General features: G+C 47.4%; 1 protein-coding gene across 1 annotated transcript in view; it reads left to right on the top strand.

Moving 5' to 3' along the window:
• Nucleotides 1–25676, top strand: part of chid1 (chitinase domain containing 1) — an 85283-nt gene that overhangs the window by 40877 nt on the left and 18730 nt on the right. Inside the window, exons 8-9 of the mRNA XM_052029101.1 lie at nt 1949–2050; nt 4694–4849. Of these exons, the coding sequence (XP_051885061.1) occupies nt 1949–2050; nt 4694–4849 (258 nt within the window). The remainder of the gene's footprint in view (nt 1–1948; nt 2051–4693; nt 4850–25676) is intronic.

Genomic DNA, 25676 nt, shown 5'->3' with positions numbered 1-25676 from the left:
GGGGTAGATTGAGAGATCACGAGTTCACCCTTATTGTACGAGAGGTCCGTTCACGAGTCTTATAACAGTGGGATAGAAACTGTCTTTGACCCCGGTGGTATGTGTTCTCAAGCATTTGTTTCCTCTGCCTGATGGAGCCAGGGAGAACAGAGAATGACCAGGGTGAGTAGGGTCTTTCGTTATGTTGGCTGCTTCCCTGAGGCAGCGGGAAGTGCAGACAGAGTCGGCGGAGGGGAGGCTGGTTTCCGTGACACGACTCTCTGCAATTCCTTGCAGTCTCGGGCAGAGCAGTTGCCATTCCGAGCCATGATGCGTCAAGCAGATGGGAGTGGATAGTGAGAATTGAGAGAGGAGACCACTGATTCTAAAGGAAGAGAAGTCGCTGAGCGTAGGGGAGGGGGAAATCACACACACGTGTATCAGAGCAGCAGCTACAGTACCCAGCAGACCGAGAGGTATGGCTGTTTGAAAAGACTGAAGCAGGAGCTCCTGTTCTTTAGTCCTGTCAGAAAGTACTACCCCAAAAACCCACACTCGGGGTAAATGAGAAGGGGCAGGCATGCCACAAAGAGAGATGGCATTGGGTCGGAATAGAAAGCAGAATTCTTCATTCAGTTCATTGCTGTAGCTTGGGGTGAGAGACGGTGTGAGGTGTCAGAGAGAGGGGGTGAATCAGAATCAGGTTTATTATCACTGACAGATGTCGTGAAATTTGTTGTTTTGCTGCAGCAGCACAGTGTGAGGCATGAAAATGACTATAAGTTACAAAACTAATAGTGCAAAAGTTTGGAGATGATACCACTGTTGTAGGCCATATCTCAAACATTGATGAGTCGGAGTACAGGAGGGAGATAGAGAGCTTAGTGGAATGGTGTCATGACAACAACCTTGCCCTCAATGTCAACAAAACTAAAGAGCTGGTCATTGACTTCAGGAAAGGGGGTGGTGTACATGCACCTGTCTACATCAATGGTGCTGAGGTCAAGAGGGTTGAGAGCTTCAAGTTCCTGGAAGTGAACATCACCAATAGCCTGTCCTGGTCAAATCACGTAGATGTCATGGCCAAGAAAGCTCACCAGCGCCTCTACTTCCTCAGGAGGCTAAAGAAATTTGGCATGTCCCCTTTGACACTCACCAACTTTTATCGATGCACCAGAGAAAGCATCCTATCTGGATGCATCACAGCTTGGTACGGCAACTGCTCTGCCCAGGACTGCAAGAAACACCACAGAGTTCTGGACACAGCCCAGCGTGTCACGGAAACCAGCCTCCCCTCCTTGGACTCTGTCTTTACCTCTCGCTGCCTTGACGAAGCAGCCAGCATAATCAAAGACCCCACCCACCCGGGTCATTCTCTCTTCTCTCCTCTTCCATCGGGTAGAAGATACAGGAGCCTGAGGGCACGTACCACCAGGCTTAAGGACAGCTTCTACCCCACTGTGATAAGACTATTGAACGGTTCCCTTATACGATGAGATGGACTCTGACCTCACGATCTACCTTGTTGTGACCTTGCACCTTATTACACTGCACTTTCTCTGTAGCTGTGACACTTTACTCTGTACTGTTATTGTTTTTACCTGTACTACATCAATGCACTCTGTACTAACTCAACATAACCTCACTGTGTAATGAATTGACCTGTACAATTGGTATGCAAGACAAGTTTTTCACTGTACCTTGGTACAAGTGACAATAATAAACCAATACCAATACCAAAAAGAGGAATAACGAGGCAGTGTTCATGGGGGTCATGGACCATTCAGAAATCTGACAGTGGAGGGGAAGAAGCTGTTCCTGAAACGTTGAGTGTGGGTCTTCAGGCTCCTGTATATCCTCCCCAGTGGTAGTAACATGAAGAGGGCATGTCCCGGGTGGGGAGGGTCCTTGGATGAGGATAAGTGAGGCCTTGTCTATCAATTCTGACTTTGTCTCTTTCTCTTTCAAGGACCAACCAGCCTGGGATGTTTGGGAAGCAAGACTTTGACCAGTTGGCCCGTGTCGTGGATGGATTCAGTCTCATGACGTACGACTACTCGAATGCACCTCGGTAAGGTCTGTGGCGAAGCTGTGCGCACTCTAGAACGGCAGTTCTGCCCTTTGTAGCAGTGTCCGTCCTGCCACCAAGTCTAATGCAGAATGTGACCACCGCCTCGGTCTCCCATACTGGGTTTGCATCTCACCTGGCCCACCCCACTGCTCCCTGCCCCTCCCTCCCACCACAACACCCATGCAGCTCCACCATGTCAGGAGAGATCATTGGGGGGGTGGGGGGGGTGGTGGGAATGGAAAGAGAAAACATTCCTGGGATCATTGTCTCTTCTCTCCCCTTCCATTGGGTAGAAGATACAGGAGCCTGAGGGCACATACCACCAGGCTTAAGGGCAGCTTCTACCCCACTGTGATAAGACTATTGAACCGTTCCCTTATATGATGAGATGGACTCTGACCTCACGATCTACCTTGTTGTGACCTTGCACCTTATTGCCCTGCACTTTCTTTGTAGCTGTGACACTTTGCTCTGTACTGTTATTGTTTTTACCTGTACTACATCAATGCACTCTGTACTAACTCAATGCACTCTGCACTAACCTAATGTAACTGCACTGTGTAATGAATTGATCTGTACGATCGGTATGCAAGACAAGTTTTTCACTGTACCTCAGTACAAGTGACAATAATAAACCAATACCAATACCAGTCTCTTCACATGATGGGAGGTAGGCCAAGATCTCCCATCCAAGGCCCTTCAGGAAAGCTTGGCAACCTAAAAATTCCCTCCTGTGGTCCGCGTTACCCATCCACCGCTTTGCAGCGCAGAATCTCCTGTCACCCACAAGCTCGGGGTACGCATCATCCCTACTGAGGTCCTGGGGCACTTCTGCATGTGTGACACAGAGGCCTGGCTCGTGGACTTGCCGAGATTTGGGAGTTGCACTTGTGTGGGCGTTGCGGGCTCCCCGCCAGAACACGAGGCTCTTCATAAACTGTCGCCACTGACTAAAAAAAAAATTCCCCGTGGCCCGTAGCAGGCATCCGGGAAGTGCACGTGACGACCTCATCCTCGGGCAGACCTCCGGCCGTGCCATATCTCGACTCAATCACCCATCAGAGACCTCTGCCGTAAGCTCAGAGGTTGTGCAGGGTGCTTGCCCTCCTAACGGTGTTGGCTGATGATCTGCAAATCCTCAAATACTGGAAGTAGTATGTCTCCGGGAGCTTTCACCGCTGACAAAGGTGGCCACAGGTGAGGTCCACGGCAGTCTGGGTCAGCTGTAAGCTCTCAGCATGAGGCCCTGACAGTCAATTTCTGAAGGCAGGTCGTGGTATAAGGCGGCCTCTCATTTCTCCTATTATTAGCTGCTAACCTGGGTGTGGAGTTCATGGAGGAGAATCACCAGCCAACAAGATTGGCCCTGGTAGCATGTCTGAAGTGTGTCTCCCTTCTCTGGGATCCTCCCAAAGCAAACCAACCAACCCTCGCACCCCCCCTTCCCCAACCTCTGACCCCTTCCCCAACCAACTTCTGACCCTTCCCCGACCTCCTGCCCAACCAACCCCTGACCCCTTCCAAGGGTGTTATCTTGCTCCACTGTGGAACAATGGCCAGGCACTGGGCTCGTGGGATTGGAGCGAGGGGTATTGCTGTTTTCCAGGGCGGAACTGCTCATGGGCTCGGGAAGTTAGTTCAGGACTCGGAACTGAACTCTGAGTTCCAGAGGGAGAAGGTTTCGACTTTTCATAAGGCCAGGCTTTAGTTCCGGATACTTTAGAAGAATAGTTTTAATGGAATGAAAGTTGGCCTCAGTGAATTCTACGTGGCCTTCTGCACAACAGCCCCTTATTCGTTTTGTACCCATACTAAACAAACATTGACTTGCGGGTTCTTTTTGGTAAATGTAAGGTCAGCTATGACTCATCAGTACTCTCCACAACCATTGAGGCCAGGGTGACCAGCCTGTGTGCATGTTCTGTTAGCTTTTCATGGTAAACATTTGCCTGCGCCACCTCCAACCATCACTGCCACCACACCCAAATTTGCCAGGAAAAACATCCCAAGTTTTCACACATTCTATCTGGGTCACTCTAAGTGCTGTTACAATGAATAGAGTGCCAGGGAAAGCCTGGTTCTCCTCAGGTGGTCAACGACCTTCTTTAAATCACAAAAATGATCTTCATCTGCTGACACTTCACTCAGTACTGCACTGTGGAAGACGTCGCTTGCTCCTTGCCGAATCTCTGATGCCAGTACAAACGTTCCAGGTCACACTTTGCAAACTTAAGAGATTCTTGCAAATCGCTTTGTGTTTTCAGGACTCTCTCTTTAAAAACCGTCAAAATTCATTTGCATTGCATGTAAAAACCTTTGGAGGCAAAAGAGGCTGCTGGAATCTGAAGCAAATAAACAAACTGCTGGAGGAACCCAGCGGGTCAGGTGGCATCCGTGGAGGGAAATGGACAGTCGATATTTCAGGTCGAGTCCTAGTCCAAATGAAGGGTTTTGACCGGAAATGCCGACTGCCCGTTTCCCTCCACTGGTGCTACCTGAATTCCTCTAGCAGCTCGTTTTATGCTAAAAAAAAACCCTTTGTTTTCCTCTGTTTACTTAGGTCAGAGTGTAGTTTGTATGACTTGCTGCAGGTTTGTTCCTTCGATGTTTTTGTGGTATTGACAGCCTTCCATTGTCTTCCAGACCTGGCCCCAATTCTCCTATCCCCTGGATCCAAGCATGCATTCAGGTATTGGACCCTGATGCAAACTGGAGGAGTAAGATTCTGTTGGGACTGAATTTCTACGGGATGGATTATGGTACATTTGGAGGAACTGTAGAACCAATTGTGGGACAGAGGTAAGATGTATCGTCAGTCTTGAATTTAAGATTCATTCTCTTTCAAGCCAGGGATTATTCATAAATTCCCCCTGGATCCTGTTGCTGTTACATGCTGGAAGTGCTGGTAGGGCAAACTTATTGGCCATTGAATGAGCTCAGACAAGTCAGGCCACTGAAATATAAAGGTGTGAATTCAGTGCACCCTCTGAAGGCTCACACAAGTGGTAATTTATTTCTTTAATCTGCTGATTTTAGCTTTAACTGTAAAGAATAAGGCACAGTAGCGGTTAGCGCGACGCTATTACAGCGCCAGCGACCTGGGTTCAATTCCGGCCGCTGTCTGTAAGGAGTTTGTACGTTCTCCCCGTGTGTCTGCGTGGGTTTCCTACGGGTGCTCCGGTTTCCTCCCACATTCCAAAGACGTACGGGTTAGGAAGTTGTGGGCGTGCTATGTTGGCGCCGGAGGCGCGGCGACACTTGCGGGCTGCCCCCAGAACACTCTACGCAAGAAAGTTGCATTTCACTGTGTGTTTCGATGTACATGTGACTAATAAAGATATCTTATATAACTAAGATATTAAGATATTTAAGATATTTATTTATTAGTCACATGTACATCGAAACACACAGTGAAATGCAACTTTTTTTGCGTTACTGAGAATGTAACACAGAACATTCTCAAGTAACGCAAAAAAATGCATTTCACTGTGTGTTTCAATGTACATGTGACTAATAAATAACTATCTTATCTTATGTTCTGGGGGCAGCCCGCAAGTGTCGCCACGCTTCCGGCGCCAATGTAACACACCCACAGCTTCCTAACCTGTACATCTTTGGAATGTGGGAGGAAACCGGAGCACCCGGAGGAAACCCATGCAGTCACGGGGAGAACGTACAAACTCCTTACAGACAGTGGCAGGAATTGAACCCAGGTCACTGGCACTGTAATAGCGTTACGCTAACCGCTGCACTACTGGTTAGGTTTTCAACCCCTGTGCCACGTCTGTGAGACCTTGTACGCGAAATGTGGTTTCGTGGAGCAACAAACAATCTGCTGGAGGAACTCAGTGGGTCGAGCAGCGTTTGTGGAGGGGGAAGGAATTGTTGACCTTTAGGGTCAAAACCCGGCATCAGTCAACCTGAAACATCAACAGTTCCTTTATCCCCACCCCCACAGATGCTACTCGACCCACTGAGTTCCTCCAGCAGATTGCATGTTGCTCCAGGTTCCAGCATCTGCTGTCTGTTGCGTCACCATAAAGTTTCATGGGTTGAAGCTAAAAGATATGTGATGGAGGCCGATTTAAAGGAAAGAAAACCAGGTCATCTTCAAGTTGGCAGATTGTTTAGTTTTTAATAGGGTGCCACGAGGATCTGTACAGGGGACCCTGTTGTTTAATGATTCAGATGAAGGATCGAGAGCACTGTGTTTAGTTTGCTGATGTTACAACAAGCTGTGTCGCAGCTGCAAAAACTCTGCAACCTCAGTCTACTGGGTGGATGATCCATCCTGCTTTCTCCCAAGGTCCCCAGGTGGGCAGACACAGTAGTGTAGTGGTTAGCGTAATGCTATTACAGCGCCAGCGACCCGGGTTCAATTCCCACCGCCGTCTGTAAGGAGTTTGTACGTTCTCCCCGTGTGTCTGCGTGGGTTTCCTCCGGGTGCTCCGGTTTCCTCCCTCATTCCAAAGACGTACGGGTTAGGAAGTTGTGGGCATGCTATGTTGGCGCCGGAAGCGTGGCGACACTTGTGGGCTGCCCCCAGAACACTCGACGCAAAAAAGATGCATTTCACTATGTGTTTCGATGTACGTGTGACTAATAAAGAGATCTTATCTCATCACAGAACCCAGTCCAAACAAATTGTCTCTGTTTGGCACAGAGCAGGAGTTGATACATTGGGGTAGATCAGCTATGATCATATTGGATGGTAGGGCAGGATTGAGGGGCCAAGTGGCCTCCTCCTGCTCCAATTTTCTTGTGTTCCTGATTGCGTCCTTGTGATATTGGGAAATGGCCGAGCACTGAGACAGCTTAAGGCTGTGGGGCCTACAACATCCTGACAGTAGTTGCACTGTGGAACTAGCCCTGCTTCTAGCCAAGCTGCTCCATATAACTAGTGTCTAACCAACCACACGTCATTTGATTGTGTCATAGAGTCATAGAGTTGTACAGCATTGAAACAGGCCCAACTCGTCCATGCCGATCAAGGTGCCCACCCAAGCTGGTCTCATTTGCCTGCATTTGGCCCATATCCCTCCAAACCTTTCATACCACATGTCCTTTTAAATGTTGTTAAAAGCTCAGTCCATAAATGCAGTACCTCCTGGGTGAAGAACTTGCCCCTCGGGTCCCTTTTAAATCTTTCCCCTCTCACTTTAAACCTGTGCCCTCTAGTTTTTGGTTCCCTTTTCCCTGAGAAAAAGACTGTGTTCGTTCACCTTATCTATGCCCCTCATGATTTTATACACCTCTGTAAGGTCACCCCTCATTTATTCATTCAAGGGATGTGGGCTTTGTAGGCTGAGCCAGCAGTTAATTATCCATTCCTTTATTCCTTGGAAGTCTCCTACGCTCCAAGGAATAAAGTCCCGGCCTGTCCAACCTCTCTCTATACCTCGGGCCCTCGAGTCCTGGCAGTGTTCTCACAGATCTCTGGCTTCAGGAGCCCTGGTGAAGCTGAAGGCAGTGGGCACCCAGTGGTTTGATTCGTACTTTGCACAGAGGAAGCTGCTTGAGGATGTTGGGTCAAGCAACCCAGGCCCTGCAGAGGTTCTTCAAGGCAGTGTCCTAGGCCCAACCATCTTCAGCTGCTTCATCGATGACCCTCCTTCCATCGTGAGGATGCACACTTATTTAAGAAAGGATGTGCTGATGTTGGAGAGGGTTCAGAGGAGATTCACTAAAATGATTCCAGGAATGAGAGGCTTAGCATATGAAGAACGTTTGATGGCTCTTGGGCTGTACTTCTTGGAGTTCAGAAGAATGAGGGGGGACCTCATAGACACATTTCGAATGTTAAAAGGCCTGGACAGAGTAGATGTGGCAAAGTTGTTTCCCATGGTAGGGGAGTCTAGTACAAGAGGGCATGACTTCAGGATTGAAGGGCGCCCATTCAGAACAGAGATGCGGAGAAATTTCTTTAGCCGGAGAGTGGTGAATCTGTGGAATTTGTTGCCACGGGCGGCTGTGGAGGCCAAGTCATTGGGTGTATTTAAGGCAGAGATTGATAGGTATCTAAGTAGCCAGGGCATCAAAGGTTATGGTGAGAAGGCGGGGGAGTGGGGCTAAATGGGAGAATGGATCAGGTCATGATAGAATGGCGGAGCAGACTCGATGGGCCAAATGGCCAACTTCTGCTCCTTTGTCTTATGATGATTGCGCAGCGTTCAATTCCATTCACAACTCCTCAGCAGGTGAAGCAGCCTGTGCACGCAGAGACTGGGCATCCTGCAGTGAGTGACCCAGCTCCTGGCAACCTAAAGCATTCTCACCATCCACAAGGCAGTGGCACACAACACCCTCCACTTGCTGAGTGCAGCTCCGAAAACACTCAAGAAGCTCGAGACCATCCAAGAGAAAGCAGCCGCACCCCACCCACCGCACTCGACGTTTGGTCCTTCCGCCATCGCGCGCCGTAGTTCCAATGCGTAGCATCTAGTAAATCCACTGTCATTCTGTGTGAGACACTGTGTTTATGTGGCTGGTCCATTTACCTTTCTGGTCAGTGGCAATACCGCCCCCCCCCCCACCCCCCCCCCAAGCTGTTCATTTCATTTCAGGCGACAGGGGTGGTGATGCTGTCAAGTGTTAAGATGGGCGGATGTTCTCTCTCCAGTTTGAGACAGTCATTGCTCATGACTTGTGTTGACATGATTGTTATTTGTCTGAATGATGTCTAGGACTTGCTGCATGCTGGCACAGCCTGCTTCATTTCCTGAGGAATCGTGAACGGAATTGAACATTGTGCATATTAACCAGGATCCGACCCTCTGTACATTTTGCAGTATGTACTTTCCATTCTGGAGGTCTGTGCACCTTGTGCTACAGTGGCAAGTTAGACACCATCTTCCCTTATATGATGAGATGGACTCTGACCTCACAATCTACCTTGTTGTGCCCTTGCACCTTATTGCACTGCACTTTCTCTGTAGCTGTGACACTTTACTCTGTATTCTGTTATTGTTTTTACCTGTACTACCTCAATGCACTCTGTATGATCTCAGTGCACTCTGTATTCCCTCAATGCACTCTGTACTAACTCAATGCACCCTGTACCACCTCAATGCACCCTGTACCACCTCAATGCACCCTGTACTAACTCAATGCACCCTGTACTACCTCAATGCACTCTGTACTAACTCAATGCACCCTGTACTACCTCAATGCGCTCTGTACTAACTCAATGCACCCTGTACTACCTCAGTGCACTCTGTACTAACTCAATGCACCCTGTACTACCTCAATGCGCTCTGTACTAACTCAATGCACCCTGTACTAACTCAATGCACCCTGTACTACCTCAATGCACTCTGTACTAACTCAATGCACCCTGTACTAACTCAATGCACTCTGTACTAACTCAATGTAACTGCACTGTGTAATGAATTGACCTGTACGATCGGTATGCAAGACAAGTTTTTCACTGTACCTCGGTACAAGTGACAATAATAAACCAATACCAATACCAAACACCACACTCATAGAACATAATGCAGCACAGGAACAGGCCCTTCGGCCCACCATGTCTGTGCCGACCGTGAGGCCAATTTAAACTGCACATCTGCCTGCACGTGATCCATGTCCTTCCGTTCCCTGCCTGTGCCTGTCTAAGTGCCTCTTAAATGTTGCTATCCACCACCTCCCCTGGCAGCCCGTTCCAGGCACCTTGCCACATCAATGAAGAAGGGTCCCGACCCGAAACGTTGACCGCCTGCTTTTCTCCACGGATGCTGCCCGGCCTGCTGAGTTCCTCCAGCAGCTTGTTTTCTTCATCAAGGTTCCAGCATCTGCAGTCCTTTGTTTCTCTTGCCACATAAATCTCCTTTAAACTTTCTCCCTCTCATCTTAAACCCGTCCCCCGTAGTATTTAACATTTCTACCTCGGAAAATGAATCCCGATGAATGGTCTTTGCCCCTAAAACATTAAACTCTGTTTCTTTCCCACAGATGCAGCCTGACCTGCTGAGTGTTCCCAGCATTTTCTGGTTTTAAGTTTAGATTTCCAGCATCCGCAGGTTTTCCTTTTGATTTTCCCTTTCTTGTTGAATTCACCGCCACTTCCCTTCCAGGAAGATAAGATAAGGTATCTTTATTAGTCACATGTACATCGAAACACACAGTGAGATGCATCTTTTTGCGTAGTGTTCTGGGGGGGCAGCCCGCAAGTGTCACCACGCTTCCGGCGCCAACACAGCACGCCCACAACTTCCTAACCCGTACGTCTTTGGAATGTGGGAGGAAACCGGAGCACCCGGAGAAAACCCACGCACACACACGGGGAGAACGTACAAACTCCTTACAGACAGAGGCCAGAATTGAACCCGAGTTGCTAGCGCTGTAATAGCGTTACGCTAACCGCTACACGACCGTGCCTGCCCTAACCTGACGAAGTTCTACTGTGCTCTGGAGCAGGATTTCCATCTGTCTCTCTTGCCTTGTTCACCCTCAGTGCTGTCTCTTTGCATCCTCGTCTTCGAACAAGACCCACTTCCAGTTCTTCGACCTAAACATTAACTCTCTCTCTTCCACAGATGCTGCCTGACCTGCTGAGTGTTTCCAGCATTATCTGTTTTTATTTTAGATATCCAAACAATACCTTACCAAATTTTGTGGCCAGAGTATGTCCTGCTTAGCACATTGAATAAACTTCAGACAAGTCACACACACTGTTTCTTTAATTCTCAGGCAATGTCAATTCATTAACATGCATGTTTCTAATCAAATATAGATTAGAGCAGAAAGGGATAGGAATTTTTGTTCCTTTAAGAGCAAGAGTGAGCAAGATTTTTTTAATGATAAGCAATAGTTTTTGGTCTGATAAAACTTGTGCTTTAAAAAAAACCTGATAAATGGTTTAATTAACTGAATCTAATTTCCACTGTGCCGTGGGAGGACTTGAATGTGTCACTGGATATTTAGTCAGGCATCTGGATTGCAGGGTCCATAATTTAATCCTTGGTTTACTATTTCCACAGTTATTAGTATTTCTTACCCTGCTGAATAAATGTTCTACAGTTGGTGTCATCATTAAAAGAAGCTTAAAATAAGAAGCTTAAAATGTTGCCAAGAATAGTATGCCGAGGATTGGATGAGTTTTAGGAAGCATCCGCCAATGACCAAAAAATGGATAAAGAGGGAGTAGGCAGATTTTGAAAGCAAATTTGCAGGAAATATAAAAGAAAATGATTGTAAGAGCTTTCACAACTATGTAAAAAGGGAGATTAGTAAAAATAATGCGGGTTATTATTGGGGGATAATGGAATATGTACAGGATTGTATGAACATTTTGTATCTGCATTTACCAACTAAACATCACAGTGATGGAGGAGGATCCAATGTCCGATGGCGTTGAGAACTAAGCCCTCGTCTTGAATATTGCTGAAGAGAAAGTATTAAAAATAAAAGAAACCAGACCAATCCCCTTGGCATGACTTGAGCCACAGTAGCTGTATATATTTTAAATATATTTTCTAAACTGTAACACTGCTATTGAAGGAGAGAAAAAATAGGGAATGAAAGACCCGTTAGTTCTCAGGACATTCTCAGAATCTCCCATTGGTAATGACACTTAGAACGGCACACATTGGGCAAAGTTATGGCACAAAGGGAAATTTATGGAGTGGATTTAATTTTCACTGTGGAGCAGTGGATGTAATCCATCCGGATTTTCAAATGACGCTTTACAGAGCACCACACAAGGTATTGTTTCATAAAATAAAAGCTCATTGAGTTGAGGACAACACTCGGGAAGATTCCCAGTCCAAATATTTGTCTTCTGAAAAGATCCAAAATACAAGTTTCAGCAGTAACTTTTCAAGAAATATTTACAAATGTTAATACCTCCATTGAATGAATGCAATAAGTATTTTTTTTATTTACAGCATGGTAACAGGCCCTTCCGGCCCAACGAGTCCGCGCCGCCCATTTTTAAAACCCAAATTAACCTACCCGTATGTCTTTGCAATGTGGGAGGAAACCGGAGCTCCCGGAGGAAACCCACGCAGACACGGGATTTAGTAAGATTTATTTATCCATAATGTTACTTATAAAGTGTATTTATAGTAAGCAAATAACACTTCAAACTTACAGTGGGTGCACAGCACCACTGTTAAACCTAGTCAGTGATCAACTCCGTGATTGGAATTGGTCCATAATTCCAAATTCTCTTAGTCCCAAGGAACTGGACTGGAGATTTTCCACTGTATTAGCACGGGGAGAGTATTGGTTGAAAGAGAGAAGGTGGAGAAGAGAGCAGGTAACCAGTGGGTTCTGTACTGGGTTTGCTGATGACACAAAGCGAGGTGGGAAAATCAGCTGTAAAGAGAAGGATCAGTAATTCTCCAGGGTGGGGGCACAGGAGGGTGAGGGACTTGTGACGTTGGGGAAGGTACAGGCAAGGGGAAGGGATCCTGGGGTGGGTGCCAGACGGGTTACTGGTCTGAGGTTGGTGAGTTGCTGGAAATGATTGATGTGGGGAAGGCGGAGAGGGTGGTGGGGAAATTTACGGAAAAAGCAAAGGTGAGATGCAGAAAATGCCTCCTCTCAGTGCCCTGTTCGTCTATTTTCCAGCAGTGGTTGGTTCTTGGCCAACGCCTGCAACCGTTCCCTCAAGAGTCTCCTCGTCGGCTGTGTGTTCCTGATGCCCCTGTAGTTCTTCACTCCTAGTATTTGCCCTTTGACCAGTGGCGAGACTGCTAGTGGGTGTGTGGCGTGGACTCACTGCTACCTCACTGTCTGGGAAGCAAGTGCTGCAAAACTATCGCCACCTATTTATTCAGCAATCTGCATTTTGATTATCAGAATTAAAATGTCATAGCAGTCGCGCATTTAAATGTTTAATTAACTGCAATAAAGAGGATGTGTATTAGAATTGATTTGTAATTCCACACTAATCATGTAAATGGCGGTGTCGGCTTGTAATGAGATTCTCTGCTGGCGAGGTAATGAGGCTGAGTGTGTTGGGAGGAATTCCAGGCACACATAATGAATGGAGCTGCAGTGCATTACTGTGATCCTGCTTCATTAGTCGCCGCATCTGGGGAATTGCGGCACCTTCTGAACTGTTGGCTCGCAGTTCTGAGAAGCAGGGATTCACAGGTGCCCACCCACGTACAGACACATCGGCTTATGCACCACCCACACACCCTCCTGTCCTGCAGTTAATATTTTTTTCTCAATTTTTGTAAGTAGATGCGTATTGCACTATAGTAATGAACTGTGCCACCTGTATGCTGACTGCCACTCCGTACATCTCCCTGTCAGCATTTAACCTACACTGGGCTCCTTCTCATATTTTGACATAGAAAGAAGCCATTCAACCCATCATGCCCGTACTGGCTCTCAGCACAACCCCATTAATCCCTCTCCCACATTTATTTCCCTGAAACCTTCTCTCTCTCGAAAGGTTTTGATTCCACTCCCCCCCGTTCTCCTAAGTACACTTGGGAGTAATTTACAGTGGCAACTAACAGGATGTGGGAACCCACACGGTCACAGGGAGAAGGTGCAAACCCCAGCCGGGCAGCACCTGAGGCTGGATTGAACCCGGGTCTCTGGAGCTGTGAGGCAGTGGCTCTACCCACCGCACCATTTCACCCTTCTTATCCGTGCCTTGGTTTTAAAACCCTTATTCTTGTGTTCACCTCCCCACTTCATTCCATTGCCTGTTTGTGTGCCTCTAGCTTCTAGTATCACCACCGCCGTCCTGAAATCCCATCGCTCTGGTAAAACTGAAGTCCTCTTCCCTGCCTATCTCTTGTGATGACACTTGTGTACCTGGGAGATTAGCTATCATGGTGACCTGGTTTGCGAACACTAGTTCAGTGGTAATTAAAACATTGTGGTAACATGATCCACAGGAGGTTGGCTGCACAGTCAGAGATGTACTGTCTGAAGACTATTGAATATTGGCCAGACCAGTGTATCTCATATGTGTTATCTATTCATAGTCTTTGCAGCATGATTCCCTTTGATGTATCTGTTCAGGCATGGTGCTTAGTGCATCTGGACCAGAGTTGCTTCTGACAAGCAGATTATATTTCTTCAGACGGATTCAGTTTGGAGCACGATGTATTGATCGATGCTAATGGTGTGAAAGAGGGCAAGGCTCACATTTTACTCTTTCCCATATCTGTCCGGGGAAATCCAATCCCCTGTTTACCACTCTCACTAAGGACCAGGAATAAATATAGACCAAGTCAGAAGCTGATCTCCCTTGACCTCCTCTCCTTGAGAAGTTGTCCCATTGAGCGGCCTCAGTCTGAAAGCCTCAGTGAGCTGGGCTCGGGATCCGAATCAGGGGCGTTTACTTCCAGCTCTATGAACACTGCTAGTTCCAAACAGCAGCTGGTACAGGCCTGAGATTCCTCCACAGCCCCTGCACCCCAAACCAGTACTTGTGTCATTTACAATCCGACGCTTACTTGGATTAGGTTGGGTGTTACAAGCTTAGAGTGATATAGAGAAGCATTTGTATTGGAGAGATTTCTATAGAGCATTTATATAAGGGAGCATTTATATTGGAGAGATTTCTGTAGAGCATTTATATAGGGGGCATTTATCTTGGAGAGATTTATATAGGGGGACATTTATATTGAAGAGATTTGTATAGGGCATTTATATAGGGGAGCATTTATATTGGAGAGATTTGTATAGGGCGTTTATATAGGGGGGCATTTATATTGGAGAGATTTATATAGGGCATTTATATAAGGGGGCACTTATATTGGAGAGATTTGTATAGGGCATTTATATAGGGGGGCATCTATATTGGAGAGATTTGTATAGGGCATTTATATTGGAGAGATTTGTATAGGGCATTTATATAGGGGGGCATTTATATTGGAGAGATTTGTGTAGGGCATTTATATAGGAGGCATTTATATTGGAGAGATTTGTATAGGGCATTTATATAGGGGAGCATTTATATTGGAGACAACCTGAGCTCTGATATTTATGCACTGGATTCTATACTCACTACCCTTGAGCTTCTGGCTGAACCTTCATGTCCAGTGGTAGGTCTTTGCCTAAACCAATAACGCCCCCCCTGTCAAACACCAACACTGTTGCTGGGTGCGGTGAGAAGAGGGATCAAGGGTCACTTATCCATGGACAAGGTTTTATGTTCCTGCCTTGTGATTAGTCCCACTGACTAACTCAAAGAGCATGAGGGGACATACCTGCACAGCCTCACACCAACAGGCTTGAATACTCAGCTCCATAGCCTGTCCTTTTACTCTGATGCTTTGTTGGAGGTAAGTCAGATTGATGGAGTAAGGCTCATGCATTTACTTCTGCTAATCTTGCAGGACTGTTACTTTACTTTCTCCACAAACCATTTCCCTTTTCTCATTCTCTATCTTTAACTTTGTATTTTCCTCCCATCTCTAACACTGTGAAGCTCCTATATGATGGGGCTTTGGGTAGATTCCAACAACACAACACTAAAATGTTTCTCTCTATGGGTGTAAAAGAGATGAGATGGTTTATGTTGAAAAGAGAAATATGTCCATGTCATTGAAGAGCTTAGACATTGAAAACGTGGAAAATGCCACATAAATTGTAAGTTCATTTGTCAATACCGGTTATTTATAAAGTATTCCCAGAGCTTCACTTAGTGAAAAATCAAAAAAAAACTGCAGATGCTGGAAATCTGAAATGAAATCTCTCTTCCCTGGTTCTGACGAAGGATTTTTGACCTGAAACGTTAACTCTGTTTCTCTTCCCACAGATGCTGCCTGACCTCTTGAGTCTTTGCAGCATTTCTGTTTTTATTTGAGTTTTACTTAGTACTTGGCTTTGGAGTGTTTGATAGAACATAGTGGGAGCTTTATATTTGTAGCCAATTGTGTAATGTCTCTGATTTGGGGGAGTTTGCCGGGATAATGTAAAGAAGCTTTACTCTTTTTCTCTCTTGGGGGACCGCAGGCTGCTGACGATAAAGAATTACTTGATTCCACTCTCCTTGATGAGCAGAAATGTTCCCATAAATAAATCAGTCCTTTGCTCTCTCAGGATATCTCATCCTGTGGCCTACATTATTGATTTCCTAAGTGCATCTTCAGTTGTCAATCGTGCAATATTGAATTTCAGAAGTGTCAGGACGGTACCTGTCCTCTGCAGTGTTGAAGAATTATAGCACAGGCACAGTACATTTTATTTGCCATTGTTAGTTAGGAGTACGTTAACCATCCAGCAGAGATTTTCTTATTAAGTCATTGGGAAAGTTACCAGCCTGCTTGTCTGGCAGGGGAGGAGGAAGGTTTTTCAGTTTAGTTCACAGGGGGGTGGATGTCCCTGGAAAAGCCAACATTTATTGTCTATCCCTAATTGCCCCCGACCCAAGGGGACCGTTAAGAGTTAACCCCCTTGGTAGGTCTGGAGTCACAGAAAGGCGAGGCCAGACCAGGTGAGGGCAGGAGATTTCCTTCCCAAGTGGATGTTCGTGAGCCAGAGGATTCCCTGGAGGTCCTCCTAGGACCCAGGCTTGGGTCAGGGGTATCATCCCAGAGGCTTTACAATGGGAGCAGTCAGAGAGTGAGAACGTAGAGAAAAGAACGTAGGAGTCGCAAAACGCAGAGTCGTAAGAACGTAAGAAATAGGAGCAGGAGGAGGCCATCTGGCCCGTCGAGCCTGCTCCGCCATTCAATAAGATCATTGCTGATCTGGTCGTGGACTCAGATCCACCTATCTGCCTTTTCCCCATAACCCCTAATTCCCCTACTATGCAAAAATCTATCTAACCACGTCCTAAATATATTTAATGAGGCTGCCTCCACTGCTTCTCTGGGCAGAGAATTCCACAGATTCACTACCCTCAGGGAAAAGCTGTTTCTCCTCATCACCGTCCTAAATCTATTACCCGAATCTTGAGACTATGTCCCCTTGTTCTCGCCTCACCTACCAGCGGAAACAACTTTCCTGCCTCTATCTTATCTATGCCTTTCATAATTTTATATAAGATCCCCTCTCATTCTTCTGAATTCCAGCGAGTATAGTCCCAGGCGACTCAATCTCTCCTCGTAGTCTAACCCCTCCTCATCTCCAGAATCAACCCGGTGAACCTCCTCTGCACTGCCTCCAAAGCCAGTATATCTTTCCTCAAGTAAGGAGACCAGAACTGCACGCAGTACCCCAGGTCCCACCTCACTGGTACCCTGTACGGTTGCAGCGTAACCTCCCAGCAGGTCAGGTTGGACATGTCCTCCATGCCCAGAGGGGAAATAATGTAATTATCTTTGGACAGGAAAGGATGCCTTCAAACAGTGCCAACAAGTAATGGAGAGGTTCCAGTGTGTTATTGCAATGGTGGAACTACTGAGATTAACTCAACCATTGAAACCATCCCCGAACATCTGTTCTGTATTGCTCATTTCCTGCCTTGCTTTAATTTAATTGACTTCTTGGCTTGTTTTGTACAGAAAGTGATTGCCAATGTTTTCCCTGTAGTCAGGGTCCTGCTTCTCATTCAGATGTCTTTCACAGCACGCCAACAGTACAGCACCCTTAACCTGGAGAGGCATTTCTTGAATGCTTTATAAAATGAAATTGGTATTGGTGTTGGTTTATTATTGTCACTTGTACCGAGGTACAGTGAAAAACTTGTCTTGCATACCGATCGTACAGGTCAATTCATTACACGGTGCAGTTACATTGAGTTAGCACAAAGTGCATTGAGGTAGTACAGGTAAAAACAGTAACAGTACAGAGTAAAGTGTCACAGCTACAGAGAAAGTGCAGTGTAATAAAGTGCAAGGTCACAACAAGGTAGATCGTGGGGTCAGAGTCCATCTCATCGTATAAGGGAACCGTTCAATAGTGCATTGAGTTAGTACAGAGTAAATTGAGGTAGTACAGGTAAAAACAATAACAGAATGCAGAGTAAAGTGTCACAGCTACAGAGGAAGTGCATTGCAGGTAGACAATAAGGTGCAAGGTCACAACAAGGTAGATTGTGAGGTCAAGAGTCCATCTTATCATATAAGGGAACCGTTCAATAGTCTTATCACAGTGGGATAGAAGCTGTCCTTGAGCCTGGTGGTACGTGCCCTCAGGCTCCTGTATCTTCTGCCTGATGGGAGAGGGGAGAAGAGGGAATGACCCGGGAGGGTGGGGTCTTTGATTATGCTGGCTGCTTCACCAAGGCAGTGAAAGCTATAGACAAGAGTCCATGGGAGGGGAGGCTGCTTTCTGTGATGTGCTGGGCTGTGTCCACAACTCTCTGCAGTTTCTTGCGGTCCTGAGCAGAGCATTTGCCATACCAAGTCATGATGTATCCAGATAGGATGCTTTCTGTAGTGTTTATTGTTTACTGAGAGTGGGTGATGCTGGCAAGGTCACATTTACTATCCAGTGTATTGTCCCTAGGGAAGTAGTGCTGGGTCTCAATGAACTACTAATTAGAAAGCTGGCAGAATTTAATCCTGATCAGTGCGAGCTGATGCATTTTGGGAGGGCTAATAAGCGTAGCACATACATAGTGAATGGTTAGGGAGTATTGAGGAACAGAGGGACCTCGGTGAACAAGTCCAAGGGTCCCTGGTGGCATCAGCACAGGTAGATAAGGTGGTGAAGACACAAGAGACTGCAGATGCTGCAATCTGGAGCAACACACGAGATGCTGGAACACAGCAGGTCAGGCAGCATCTATGGAGGGAAATGGACAATCGACATTTTGGGTCAACGCCCTTCAGCAGGACTTGGACTCAACCCGAAACATCGAAAGTACATTTCCCTCTACAGATGCTGCTCGACCCGCTGAGTTCCTCCAGCAGTTTTTTGCTTCAGCTATCTTGTGTCTCCAAAAATTTTATACGTACAGTGCAAATGAATTTTGAGGGTTTTTAAGGGAGAGTCCTGAAAACACAAAGTGATTTGCAAGAATCTCATAAGTTTGCAAAGTGTGACCTGGAACGTTTGTACTGGCATCAGAGATTCGGCAAGGAGCAAGCGATGTCTTCCACAGAACAACACTGAGTGAAGTGTCGGCAGATGAAGGTCATTTTTGTGATTTAAAGAAGGTCGTTGACCATCCGAGGAGAACCAGGCTTTACCTGGCACTCTGTTCATTGTAACAGCACTTAGGGTGACCCGGATAGAACGTGTGAAAACTTGGGATGTTTTTTTCCTGGCACGTTTGGGTGTGGTGGCGGTGATGGTTGGAGGTGGCGCAGGCAAATGTTTACCATGAAAAGCTAACAGAGCATGCACACGGGCTGGTCACCCTGGCCTCAATGGACAGGTGGAGAAGGTCCTTTGGAAATGGTTGTCCAGAGTATTGAGGAGTCATAGCTGACTTTACATTTACCAAAAAGAACTTGCAAGTCTTGAGTTTGCTTAGTATGGACAGGGTCATACTACGTTCATCTGGACTGGGTCTGCACCCAAATTGTCAACTGCCCATTTCCCTCCATAGATAAGGTGGTGAAGAAAGGCAGACAGGATACGTGCCTTCATTAGCAGGGACGTAGGAAATAAGAGCAGGGAGGTTATGGTACAGCTTTATGAAGCATTGGAGTGCTGTGCTTTCGCCTCACAATGCCCAATGGCGAGGAGTACTGGTTTGCCGGTTGAGGGGAGGTTGGTTTAGTGATCAGGGCTTCCTGGCCGGTTCTGCTCTTAAATCATAAATTGGTTTATTATTGTCACATGTACCGAGGTACAGTGAAAATCTTTGTTATGCATGCCATCCATACAGATCATTTCATTACAACGGTGCATTGAGGTAGTACAAGGTAAAACAATAACAGAATGCAGAATAAAGTGTTAGAGTTACAGATAATATGGTGATGCAGGCAGACAGTAAGGTGCAAGGCCATGACGAGGTAGACTGTGAGGTCAAGAGTCCATCTTATCGTATTAGGGAATTGTTCAATAATCTTATAACAGCGGGACAGAAGCTGTCCTTGAGCCTGGTGGTACGTGCTTTCAGGCTTTTGTATCTTCTGCCCGATGGGAGGGGGGAGAAGAGAGAGTGTCCAGGGTGGGTGGGGTCTTTGATTATATTGGCTGCTTTACCGAGGCAGCGAGAGGTATAGAGTCCATGGAGGGGAGGCTGGTTTCCATAATGTGCTGGGCTGTGTCCACAACTCTCTGCAGTTGCTTGCGGCCCCAGGCAGAGCAGTTACCGTACCAAGCTGTGATGCATCCAGATAGGGTGAGGGTCAAAGGGGAAATTCCTTTAGGCTCCTGAGGAAGTAGAGGCGCTAGTGAGCTTTCTTGGCCATGGTGTTTATATGGTTGGACCAGGACAGGCTATTGGTGATGTTCACTCCTAGGAACTTGAAGCTCTCAACCCTCTCGACCTCAGCACTGTTGATGTAAATGGGAGTGTGTGCACCAACTCCCCTTCCTGAAGTCAATGACCAGCTCTTTTGTTTTTCTGACATTGAGGGAAAGGTTGTTGTCATGATACTGTGCCAAAGGCTCTCTATCTCCCTCCTATACACTGATTCATTTTTATTTGAGATACAGCCCACTATCATTTGCAAATTTGTAGATGGAGTTGGAGCAGAATCTGGCCACGCAATCATGAGTGTATAGGGAGTAGAGTAGAGGGCTAAGGACGCAGCCTTGTGGGACACCAGTGTTGAGGATAATTGTGCTGGAGGTGTTGCTGCCCATCCTCACTGATTGCGGTCTGTTGGTCAGAAAGTCAAGAATCCAGTTGCAGAGGGAGTGTGTTTCACTGTGTCTAGGAGTTTGGAGATGAGCTTGCTTGGAATTATAGCATCGAAAGCGGAGCTGTAGCCAATAAACAATAGTCTAACGTTGGTGTCTTTACTGTGCAGATGCTCCAGAGATGAGTGTAGGGCCAGGGAGATGGTGTCCGCTGTGGACCTGTTTTGGCTGTAGGCAAATTGCAGTGGGTCGAGGCATTCTGGGAGGCTGGAGTTGATGAGTGCCATGACCAGCCTCTTGAAGCACTTCATGGTGGAGGATGTCAGAGTGACCGGGCTCTGAAATCATAAGATTTCATGGAGTCTGGCTTCAACCTTTGCGCACTCCCAGGGCTAAACCCACCCTAGTGTGTGTCACACCATGCCTCACAGCTCATGTCTCTCCAATGGGCCTGAAACACCCAGGAAATGTGCAGGAGAGTTTTGGTGCTCTGACTAGCTGTCGTTCTCACAGAATATTATCTGTTTGAGGCTTTAACTTCATTATTCTGATGGACAGCTGACCCAGCTTTGAGGGCACCAGTGCCCAGATGTTAGTGAGGAAGGCTTACAGATTAGTGTAGTCCTATCCTGATGCAAAGCCTGGATCATAACCCAGGCATCACGCGGGCCAACTTATTCTTCTACTTATTATTGAATTTCTGCAGTGATTCTTCAGTCACGTGCGACTCGTTAAATTTCACGGGGCATTACGAGCCAAGCACGTGTTGTAGAGCTGGAGTGTGTGTGTCAGAATAACATACCCTTTACACAAAACACAAACGAGGGGTGCGATTTGCAGCAGTCATTTTTATTCACAGGGGTGACGTTGAGCCGAAGGGATGACCAAAGAGGAGAGTTGTAAGATATAAGATAAGATATCTTATCTGGGCTGTCCCCCGAACACTTTACACAAAAAGATGCATTTCACTGTGTGTTTCGATGTACATGTGACTAATAAAGAGATCTTGTCTTTATTAGTCACATGTACATCGAAACAGACAGTGAAATACATCTTTTGCATAGAGTGTTCTGGGGGGCAGCCCGCAAGTGTCGCCACACTTCCGGTGCCAACATAGCACGCCCATAACTTCCCAACCTGTACGTCTTTTGGAATGTGGGAGGAAACCGGAGCACCCGGAGGAAACCCACGCAGAGACACGGGGAGAATGTACAAACTCCTTACAGACAGGGGGGCTGAAAAAAAGAGAGAGAGGCTAGGAAAGGGAAGAGAAGAAGCATGGTGGTGGGGGGGGGGGGGGAGGTTGTGGGGAAGGGGTGTGGGGATTACCTAAAGTGGGAGAATTCAATGTTCATGCCGTCAGGCTGCAAGGTTCCAAGACGGAAAATGAGGTGCTGTTCCTCCAGTTTGCGCTTGGAATTCTCCCGGCAGTGGAGGAGGCCGAGGACTGACATATCAGTGATAGTGTAGGAGGGAGAGTTGAAGTGACCGGTAACGGGGAGATGCAGATCGTGGTTACGGACAGAGTGCAGCTGTTCTGCAAAACGGTCACCTAGTCCGCGTTCGGTCTCACCAATGTAGAGGAGGCCACACTTGGAGCACCGAATGCAGTAGATGATATTAAGGGAGGTGCAGGTAAATCTCTGTCTCACCTGAAAGGACAGTTTGGGTCCCTGGATGGAGGTGGTGTCAGGGCAGGTGTTGCACCTGTGGCGGGGGCAGTGGAAAGTTCCCAGGGTGAGAGCAGGATTTCAAATGTGTGATGTATTGGAACCACAAGTCACTGTAAATCAACGAGGGCAAGAGGACATGCATTTAAGGTGAGAGGGGGAAAGTTCAAGGGAGATGTGCGGGGCAAGTTTCTTTACACAGGGAGTGGTGGGTGCCTGGAACGGGCTGCCAGGGGTGGTGGTGGAGGCAGATACAATAGTGATGTATAAGAAGCTGTTAGATAGACACATGAGCATGCAGGGAATGGAGGGATATGAATCACATGCAGGCAGAAGATATTTAGTTTAATTGGCATTGTATTCAGTGCAGATATTGTGGACTGAAGGGCCTGTTCCTGTGCTGTACTGTTCTATGTTGGACAGCATACCCCTGGTGCAGCATAGGATACAGGTCTGTGCTCGAGTCAGAGTTAAGTCAGGGGATGGTGTCACTGGCCAGAGTGGTGGATGTCAAACACGCTATGTTTAGTTCACCCAAGTGTCCAACTGGAGATGATCCTTCCCTCTCCGTGCCCAAGTGTCAACCAGGGAATCTGGCAAAGTCCAGGTAGGTGGTTTGGGGGGAATGGTGTGATGTTGAGGGAAGGGAACCATGGCGGTGTTGAGGCATTGACCATGCATTCCATTTTAGCGGCTCGTAACCTTGCTGCCCTTCTGCTACGCTGATTTTTCAGGCTTGATACCAAGCCATTAAACACACAATTCCTGGTCGTCCCTGAGTTAGCCTACCTCTATGGGGAAGTGTAGGTGACAAAGATCTCTTTATTAGTCACATGTACATCGAAACACACAGTGAAATGCATCTTTAGCGTAGACTGTTCTTGGGGGCAGCCCGCAAGTGTCGCCACGCTTCCAGCGCCAACATAGCATGCCCACAACTTCCTAACCCGTACGTCTTTGGAATGTGGGAGGAAACTGGAGCACCCGGAGGAAACCCACGCAGACACACGGGGAGAACGTACAAACTCCTTACAGACAGCGGCGGGAATTGAACCCGGGTCACTGGCGCTGTAATAGCGTCACGCTGACCGCTGCGCTACCGTGCCTTAAAGGTTGTGGAGTTGACAAGGCCTTCCCTTCCCAGTTGAGCTGGGTGAGATGGGTGGCCGTGTTCAGTCTCAGCTGCATTACATCCACAGACAAATGGCCATTAAGTGGACTAACCAGAAGCATAGCAAAAGGAGGCGCAGTTACAAACCACTAACATGGAATGCATGGTCAATCGCCACTGCTGCTGAACCCTGCAACACAGCAAAGAGTGGTCACCAAACAGACTTCTCACCGCAGGTGATGGGGAGGGTCAGGTGACCACCTCCTCCTGGCCAGCCATCAGCCCTCAGAGTGAGCAGCAAAGGGGCAGCTCTGCGAGCTCAAGTTGAGTTTATCATCACGTGCACAGGTGCAGTGAGGTACAGGCACAATGAAAAGCTTGTTTGCAGGAGTATCACAGGCACGCAGGTACAGACAATACATAGTAAAAAAAAGACATTAGTGTGAAAAAACACAATCAGAGGCAAGTCCATGGCAGTGCAAGAGGTGGTCCGTACTGTTCCCGCTGAGGTAGGGTTAGGGTTGTGCAGGTCGGTTCAAGAACCTGATGGCTGTAGGAAAGTAGCTGTTCCTGAACCTGGTGGTGTGGGACTTCAGGCTTCTGTACCTCCTGCCTGACAGCAAGGAGATGGCACGGTCTGGATAGTCGTGATCCTTGACGATAGATGCCGCCTTCTTGGGACAGCACCTCCTGTAGATGCTGTCAAAGGTGGGGAGAGCTGCGCCTGTGATGGACCAGGCTGTGTCCACTGCTCTCTGCAGCCTCTTGCGTTCCTGTGCGTTGGAATTGCCAAAAGAAATTTGGCATGTCCCCTTTGACACTCACCAATTTTTATCGATGCACCACAGAAAGCATCCTATCTGGATGCATCACAGCTTGGTACGGCAACTGCTCTGCCCAGGACTGCAAGAAACTGCGGAGAGTTGTGAACACGGCCCAGCGCATCACGGAAACCAGCCTCCCCTCCTTGGACTCTGTCTTTACCTCTCGTTGTCTTGGCGAAGCAGCCGGCATAATCAAAGACCCCACCCACCCGGGTCATTCTCTCTTCTCTCCTCTTCCATCAGGTAGGATACAGGAGCCTGAGTGCACATACCACCAGGTTCAAGGACAGCTTCTACCCCACTGTGATAAGACTATTGAATGGCTCCCTTATACAATAAGATGGACTCTTGACCTCACAATCTACCTCGTTATGACCTTGCACCTTATTGTCTACCTGCATTGCACTTCCCTGTAGCTGTGACACTTTACTCTGGTTCTGTTATTGTTTTTAACCTGTACTACCTCAATGCACTGTGTAATGAATTGACCTGTACGATCGGTATGCAAGGCAAGTTTTTCACTATACCTCGGTACAAGTAACAATAATAAACCCATACCAGTACTGATACCAATACATGGCCGCAATGTTCCCAATTTCCATGTAACCCCTTTAAAATAATTCATTTCAGGCTCCATGAACCTTGAAATCATTTGGAGGCCTGGTGCTCATTTCCCAAACTAATTCTCTCAGTCGACTTAATATCGTTTCCAATTTGACAGCGAGGCATCACCAGTAGCCGTGCTTGAGTGAGCCCAGTCATTTTCTGCCGAGGCTGTCTGATGGTTGTGTGAAGCAGGCACTGATGCATGGTCCTGGTTTCAATTGGGTTGCTTCAGAGGGGGTGGGATACAGGCCTGCCTTTCTCTAATGTGGCGTTTGGACTTTATAACCTGAAGACAGCTCGATGTCTTAGGCTGTGAAATTCCATTCACTCACTTCCAACGGAGAAACAAATGTTATCAGTGAACCTTGAATTCTCCAATTTCCGATGAACTGCTCCTTCCTCTGCCCTATGTTTCTCCTTACTCCTGATCTACCCAGTTGCTCCTACGCCCACCCCAGCTGCCCCTCACCCACACACCCCTCCCACTGGGCCCCCTCCCCCCAACTATTCCCATCTGCCCTCCCCACCTCCCTCACTCAACTCCATGCTCCATCTTCCTTTCCTGTTAGATCCCACCATCTGCAGCCCTCTGTCACCTCCGCCTGTCACCTCCCAGCCTGTCGCTAATCCACCCTCCCCTCCTCCACTTGCCCATCACTCCTCCTCACCTGGACCCACCTATCACCTGCCAGCTCTTGCTCGACCCCCTTCCCATCACCTCCTTATACCGGCTGTCTCCCCTCTACTCTTTCAATTCAGGTGAAGGGTCTCCACCTGAAACATCGACTGTCCAT

Source organism: Pristis pectinata, chromosome 14 (assembly GCF_009764475.1).
Source record: "Pristis pectinata isolate sPriPec2 chromosome 14, sPriPec2.1.pri, whole genome shotgun sequence".
NCBI classification, from domain to species: Eukaryota; Metazoa; Chordata; class Chondrichthyes; order Rhinopristiformes; family Pristidae; genus Pristis; species Pristis pectinata.
Note: the sequence above shows the minus strand (reverse complement) of the source record. Positions and strands in the feature narration are given on the sequence as shown.